The 7,500-nt window shown below is 40.6% G+C and overlaps 2 protein-coding genes across 2 annotated transcripts in view; both read left to right on the forward strand.

Moving 5' to 3' along the window:
- Positions 1 to 3,901: 3,901 nt before the first annotated feature.
- LOC124028260 (phosphatidylinositol 4-kinase beta-like) lies at positions 3,902 to 5,900 on the forward strand. The gene is made up of 2 exons (XM_046340369.1): positions 3,902 to 4,081; positions 4,295 to 5,900. The coding sequence occupies exons 1-2, from the start codon at positions 3,964 to 3,966 to the stop codon at positions 4,474 to 4,476; spliced, it is 300 nt and encodes a 99-aa protein (XP_046196325.1). The 5' UTR covers positions 3,902 to 3,963; the 3' UTR covers positions 4,477 to 5,900.
- Positions 5,901 to 6,071: 171 nt separating this feature from the next.
- Positions 6,072 to 7,500, forward strand: part of LOC124028259 (unconventional myosin-Ie-like) — a 22,363-nt gene continuing 20,934 nt past the window's right edge. Inside the window, exon 1 of the mRNA XM_046340368.1 lies at positions 6,072 to 6,320. Coding sequence (XP_046196324.1) covers positions 6,318 to 6,320 — 3 coding nt within the window. The 5' untranslated portion in view covers positions 6,072 to 6,317. The remainder of the gene's footprint in view (positions 6,321 to 7,500) is intronic.

Genomic DNA, 7,500 nt, shown 5'->3' on the forward strand with positions numbered 1-7,500 from the left:
GTCTCTCTAGGTGATGGAGACATGTTTAATTACTATAAGATGCTCTGTCTCTCTAGGTGATGGCGACATGTTTAATTACTATAAGATGCTCTGTCTCTCTAGGTGATGGCGACATGTTTAATTACTATAAGATGCTCTGTCTCTCTAGGTGATGGAGACATGTTTAATTACTATAAGATGCTCTGTCTCTCTAGGTGATGGAGACATGTTTAATTACTATAAGATGCTCTGCTCTCTCTGTAGGTGATGGAGACATGTTTAATTACTATAAGATGCTCTGTCTCTCTAGGTGATGGAGACATGTTTAATTACTATAAGATGCTCTGTCTCTCTGTAGGTGATGGAGACATGTTTAATTACTATAAGATGCTCTGTCTCTCTAGGTGATGGAGACATGTTTAATTACTATAAGATGCTCTGTCTCTCTAGGTGATGGAGACATGTTTAATTACTATAAGATGCTCTGTCTCTCTGTAGGTGATGGAGACATGTTTAATTACTATAAGATGCTCTGTCTCTCTAGGTGATGGAGACATGTTTAATTACTATAAGATGCTCTGTCTCTCTGTAGGTGATGGAGACATGTTTAATTACTATAAGATGCTCTGTCTCTCTGTAGGTGATGGGAGGTCTGGATGGAGACATGTTTAATTACTATAAGATGCTCTGTCTCTCTAGGTGATGGAGACATGTTTAATTACTATAAGATGCTCTGTCTCTCTGTAGGTGATGGAGACATGTTTAATTACTATAAGATGCTCTGTCTCTCTAGGTGATGGAGACATGTTTAATTACTATAAGATGCTCTGTCTCTCTGTAGGTGATGGAGACATGTTTAATTACTATAAGATGCTCTGTCTCTCTGTAGGTGATGGGAGGTCTGGATGGAGACATGTTTAATTACTATAAGATGCTCTGTCTCTCTAGGTGATGGCGACATGTTTAATTACTATAAGATGCTCTGTCTCTCTAGGTGATGGAGACATGTTTAATTACTATAAGATGCTCTGTCTCTCTAGGTGATGGCGACATGTTTAATTACTATAAGATGCTCTGTCTCTCTAGGTGATGGAGACATGTTTAATTACTATAAGATGCTCTGTCTCTCTGTAGGTGATGGAGACATGTTTAATTACTATAAGATGCTCTGTCTCTCTGTAGGTGATGGAGACATGTTTAATTACTATAAGATGCTCTGTCTCTCTAGGTGATGGAGACATGTTTAATTACTATAAGATGCTCTGTCTCTCTAGGTGATGGAGACATGTTTAATTACTATAAGATGCTCTGTCTCTCTGTAGGTGATGGAGACATGTTTAATTACTATAAGATGCTCTGTCTCTCTAGGTGATGGAGACATGTTTAATTACTATAAGATGCTCTGTCTCTCTAGGTGATGGAGACATGTTTAATTACTATAAGATGCTCTGTCTCTCTAGGTGATGGAGACATGTTTAATTACTATAAGATGCTCTGTCTCTCTGTAGGTGATGGGAGGTCTGGATGGAGACATGTTTAATTACTATAAGATGCTCTGTCTCTCTGTAGGTGATGGGAGGTCTGGATGGAGACATGTTTAATTACTATAAGATGCTCTGTCTCTCTAGGTGATGGGAGGTCTGGATGGAGACATGTTTAATTACTATAAGATGCTCTGTCTCTCTCTAGGTGATGGGAGGTCTGGATGGAGACATGTTTAATTACTATAAGATGCTCTGTCTCTCTGTAGGTGATGGGAGGTCTGGATGAGACATGTTTAATATAAGATGCTCTGTCTCTCTAGGTGATGGAGACATGTTTAATTACTATAAGATGCTCTGTCTTCTAGGTGATGGAGACATGTTTAATTACTATAAGATGCTCTGTCTCTCTAGGTGATGGAGACATGTTTAATTACTATAAGATGCTCTGTCTCTAGGTGATGGAGACATGTTTAATTACTATAAGATGCTCTGTCTCTCTAGGTGATGGAGACATGTTTAATTACTATAAGATGCTCTGTCTCTCTAGGTGATGGAGACATGTTTAATTACTATAAGATGCTCTGTCTCTCTAGGTGATGGCGACATGTTTAATTACTATAAGATGCTCTGTCTCTCTAGGTGATGGAGACATGTTTAATTACTATAAGATGCTCTGTCTCTCTGTAGGTGATGGAGACATGTTTAATTACTATAAGATGCTCTGTCTCTCTGTAGGTGATGGAGACATGTTTAATTACTATAAGATGCTCTGTCTCTAGGTGATGGAGACATGTTTAATTACTATAAGATGCTCTGTCTCTCTAGGTGATGGAGACATGTTTAATTACTATAAGATGCTCTGTCTCTCTGTAGGTGATGGAGACATGTTTAATTACTATAAGATGCTCTGTCTCTCTAGGTGATGGAGACATGTTTAATTACTATAAGATGCTCTGTCTCTCTAGGTGATGGAGACATGTTTAATTACTATAAGATGCTCTGTCTCTCTAGGTGATGGAGACATGTTTAATTACTATAAGATGCTCTGTCTCTCTGTAGGGTGATGGAGGTCTGGATGGAGACATGTTTAATTACTATAAGATGCTCTGTCTCTCTGTAGGTGATGGGAGGTCTGGATGGAGACATGTTTAATTACTATAAGATGCTCTGTCTCTCTAGGTGATGGGAGGTCTGGATGGAGACATGTTTAATTACTATAAGATGCTCTGTCTCTCTCTAGGTGATGGGAGGTCTGGATGGAGACATGTTTAATTACTATAAGATGCTCTGTCTCTCTGTAGGTGATGGGAGGTCTGGATGGAGACATGTTTAATTACTATAAGATGCTCTGTCTCTCTAGGTGATGGAGACATGTTTAATTACTATAAGATGCTCTGTCTCTCTAGGTGATGGAGACATGTTTAATTACTATAAGATGCTCTGTCTCTCTAGGTGATGGAGACATGTTTAATTACTATAAGATGCTCTGTCTCTCTAGGTGATGGAGACATGTTTAATTACTATAAGATGCTCTGTCTCTCTAGGTGATGGAGACATGTTTAATTACTATAAGATGCTCTGTCTCTCTGTAGGTGATGGGAGGTCTGGATGGAGACATGTTTAATTACTATAAGATGCTCTGTCTCTCTAGGTGATGGAGACATGTTTAATTACTATAAGATGCTCTGTCTCTGTAGGTGATGGAGACATGTTTAATTACTATAAGATGCTCTGTCTCTCTGTAGGTGATGGGAGGTCTGGATGGAGACATGTTTAATTACTATAAGATGCTCTGTCTCTCTAGGTGATGGAGACATGTTTAATTACTATAAGATGCTCTGTCTCTCTAGGTGATGGAGACATGTTTAATTACTATAAGATGCTCTGTCTCTCTAGGTGATGGAGACATGTTTAATTACTATAAGATGCTCTGTCTCTCTAGGTGATGGAGACATGTTTAATTACTATAAGATGCTCTGTCTCTCTGTAGGTGATGGAGACATGTTTAATTACTATAAGATGCTCTGTCTCTCTAGGTGATGGAGACATGTTTAATTACTATAAGATGCTCTGTCTCTCTAGGTGATGGAGACATGTTTAATTACTATAAGATGCTCTGTCTCTCTAGGTGATGGAGACATGTTTAATTACTATAAGATGCTCTGTCTCTCTAGGTGATGGCGACATGTTTAATTACTATAAGATGCTCTGTCTCTCTAGGTGATGGAGACATGTTTAATTACTATAAGATGCTCTGTCTCTCTGTAGGTGATGGGAGGTCTGGATGGAGACATGTTTAATTACTATAAGATGCTCTGTCTCTCTAGGTGATGGAGACATGTTTAATTACTATAAGATGCTCTGTCTCTCTGTAGGTGATGGGAGGTCTGGATGGAGACATGTTTAATTACTATAAGATGCTCTGTCTCTCTCTAGGTGATGGGAGGTCTGGATGGAGACATGTTTAATTACTATAAGATGCTCTGTCTCTCTGTAGGTGATGGGAGGTCTGGATGGAGACATGTTTAATTACTATAAGATGCTCATGCTGCAGGGCCTGATAGCAGCACGTAAACACATGGACAAAGTCATCCAGATAGTGGAGATCATGCAGCAAGGTAATCACTCTTCATACTTACCTTGTCCTAACCCACAACTGTGTATCAGTCATGACATGTCTCTGGTCCTAGTAGTCATGTTCGCTTTAGTTAGTCCTGTAAAGTAGCTTGATCTTTAAGGAAAGTGCTTTATGGAGAAGTACACTTGGTCGTTATGAGTAACAAACTGTACTACACTTTACTTCATCAGTGTCCCTCTCTTCTCCCTACCAGGCTCCCAGCTGCCCTGCTTCCACGGCTCTAGCACCATCCGGACCCTGAAGGAGCGTTTCCACATGAGCCTGACGGAGGAACAGCTGCAGGTCCTGGTGGAGCAGATGGTGGACGGATCCATGCGCTCCATCACCACCAAGCTCTATGACGGCTTCCAGTACCTCACCAACGGCATCATGTGAACGTGTGCGTGTGCGTGTGCGTGTGTACAGGACGTGTGTATGGAAAGGATACATGAGTGTGTGTGTGTTTCTAAATGTGCAGTGGACATAAATGGACTGGACTGGAGAGGCCGCACCACGGGCAGAGACCACTCCCCCTACAAGTCCCCATACCTCTACAGACAGAATACATTCATAGTTAATAGTTGTGTTTCTAACACCACCTCAACCTTGGACTGATGTCTTTCCTCACAGGATTTAGACAGGAGATTGGAGAGGTTTCAGCTGTGGTTTTCATCTATTCCTGCATCTTTATTCATGTCTCTCTGTTTCTCTGTCTGTTTCACCCCCTTATATCTTTCCATGTGCTTTGTTTTCTCCAATAGGAATGTGTTCTGTTTCTCCCTGTCTCTGCAGTATGTAATGGTACAGTTTCTCTGTGCCTCAGATATACATGACACTCACCGGCCCTTTAAATCAATCTGTCTCACCCCAGTGTGTGATGGTGTTCAGTCTCCATATTGACCATTTCATTCCAAACTCTCTATTACAGTGGTTTTCTCTACACTTTCTCAGTCATGGAATGAACACTTAGTGAAATGTCTAGGCACCAGCTCTGTTTCCATTGTCTTTGGACTGCCATACTCATGACTGTTCTTGGTTGTTGAGGAGTGACATTGTTTGCTAGATGCACATAGTTCCCCCAAAATATGATCCGACAATAGTGGTTTGGAATGAGGGAGCGCCACGCTACCGATGTATCTTCTATCAACCTAATTTATTCTGTAAGCTTTTGTGCATCACTTTGTATGAAGGGACATGACTCGACTGTGAAGACTTGTATTTCTACCTGATATAATTTTGGAGGAAGAAGAAGAGCCTACTGCTGTCTGTATTGAGCCACAAGAAACTGGTACTTGTGGGGAGGGTCTGAATAGACAAAAGGAGAGCAAAGCAGTTTTACAACTACCAGTGTGACTGAAGTACCTCAGAACTCAGTATTTCACAAAAGCAGCAAAGACTTTGAATATTGAGGTAAATAGTCAATTCATGAATGGTTGACTTAGTGTTACTTCAACATTTCTAAATCTGAATGCTTTTGGATGGAGGTTGATAAAGATGGGGTCTATGAACTGTATGGCTGATTTCCTGTGTTTTAGGGCAGGATAGAGATGATGTATGTCCATCCACCACTCTACATTCATCTCAATAGAATCTGGATTCTCACCCCTGTTCCAGATGTCTGAATGTGTAAGGGCAAACCAATTACAAGCTAGAATCCTAATTAAATGTATTTCTCCCAATAGTTTTTCTACTACCTTTAGTGTTTTTGTCAAACATTTTTATTTCTTTATGAACTGTTATTTAATGGACCAGCTGTAATGATCACGTGACCTCCCTTAACTTGTACATTTGTCTTTGTAATAAATTAAATTTGTCTGTCAGGTTGTTGAAAATGACATTTTTACCTGTCTGGATATTTCAGTACGTTACTATCTACTACAACTACTTTACACCATTGTACGTGGGTGATAGGCTTTAAAAAAACACCATCATGCCATCTGAGAGGTATTCCCTTACCTGTCCACACTTCCGCCATTAAGCAAATGTTTAAATTACTTACAAACTGACCACACCTCCTTAGAAGAAGTCAGGCTAGGCTATTCAATCAACGTTGAAGCACCGGGTGAACGTTTTTACATTGATAGAAAACAGCATATAATACCGAATATTAAATGAACCCTCTTTAGATTTATAAGTATGATATTACGTTTCACCTGAGCTCGTGACACTCCTTGCGTAGCTCCCCAAGCTTTCCGTGTAAGGTGGATTTCTCAATCAGGAAGTAATATCAAGTTAAAATGGTAAGTAACCTATACTTTTCTCAATCACCAACTACACACCGAAAATAATTTAAACATCATTCATCGAATGTTTAGCCTACTCGAAGTTCTCCCGACTGGAGGATATTTCCTTGAGCCAACATGTCCGATAGTCTAGTGTTGGTGATACAGAAACCTGGTGGATGACGAGGATTGTCGACAAATATCCTTGGATGCCTGACCGGAGCTTGAAAAGGTGCTGTCCGTTCTTTGATTCATAAATCACTAACTTTAAACAACTGGCACTGTTGGATCCACACGATGCAAATATTAGTAAGTCTGCGCATTTATCTTTTGCACAGACTTCCTTGTCGTGAACAGGTAGACAGTGTCTACATTTGATTCAATCAGTAGACTATTGCCTCAAATGTCCCAGTACTCCTTGAACTCCTTTCCAATAACTGAAAAGTATGGACAGGTTTTCATCTTAGTGCTGCTTCCACCTGTCAAGTCATGATCAGTGGTGCTAGGTTATAGGAAAGGTGACAAGGAAAGGGGGCTATAGTATATAATAACATTGGAATAGGCACAACGTTTAGGCCTACCCACAGATGGAAACGCACGACTAGCCTGGCATACACTTTTCCATGGGGTCATTGCATGCACACCTAAATCACAGCCTAGGCATACCCGTAGTCTACTACACATAGCCACAGAGAGAGAGAGAGAGTAGGGGTGCTGCAGCACCCACTGAAAAATCACAATAAGTAATGGTTTCTTTATTTTTTTCTTCTCTCACAAAAGTAGTGCGCTGGGCCTTTAATAATCCTGTCTTAGTGGACCAATTAGAGCATGCAAAACATTGTTTTCTCTGCTGCCACCCTGTCCACCTCTACAAACAATACCCCCAACTCCCAATTACTTCCCGTGGCTATGCTACTATAGTACATGTTTTGCCTCTAAATGTTACTGCACTCAGCTAGCAAAACTGTTTCCCTGTCAAACTGCAGGTGAAGCTGATTCAAATGAATCAACCAGGAGCAACGTGTCTGGGCAGGGTTATCCCCATTGAACAGGCCCTGGGAGGGGAAATGGAATGTAGACAAATCAGGATAGGAAGATTTGAGGTCCACGGGGGGACAGACCCCTGTGATGTCATGCCTGGTCATAACTTTGGGATTCAACATCGGGACTCTGTATTGGTTGGACACATTCAGGAGGA

Source organism: Oncorhynchus gorbuscha, unplaced genomic scaffold (genome assembly GCF_021184085.1).
Source record: "Oncorhynchus gorbuscha isolate QuinsamMale2020 ecotype Even-year unplaced genomic scaffold, OgorEven_v1.0 Un_scaffold_3924, whole genome shotgun sequence".
NCBI classification, from domain to species: domain Eukaryota; kingdom Metazoa; phylum Chordata; class Actinopteri; order Salmoniformes; family Salmonidae; genus Oncorhynchus; species Oncorhynchus gorbuscha.

Excerpts from the sequence above, each read along its gene's own strand:
- LOC124028260 (XM_046340369.1), top strand. The coding sequence starts at position 3,964 with ATGGGAGGTCTGGATGGAGACATGTTTAATTACTATAAGATGCTCATG. Across the intron at positions 4,082-4,294 it reads AGTGGAGATCATGCAGCAAG|GCTCCCAGCTGCCCTGCTTC; the intron begins GTAATCACTCTT and ends TCTCCCTACCAG.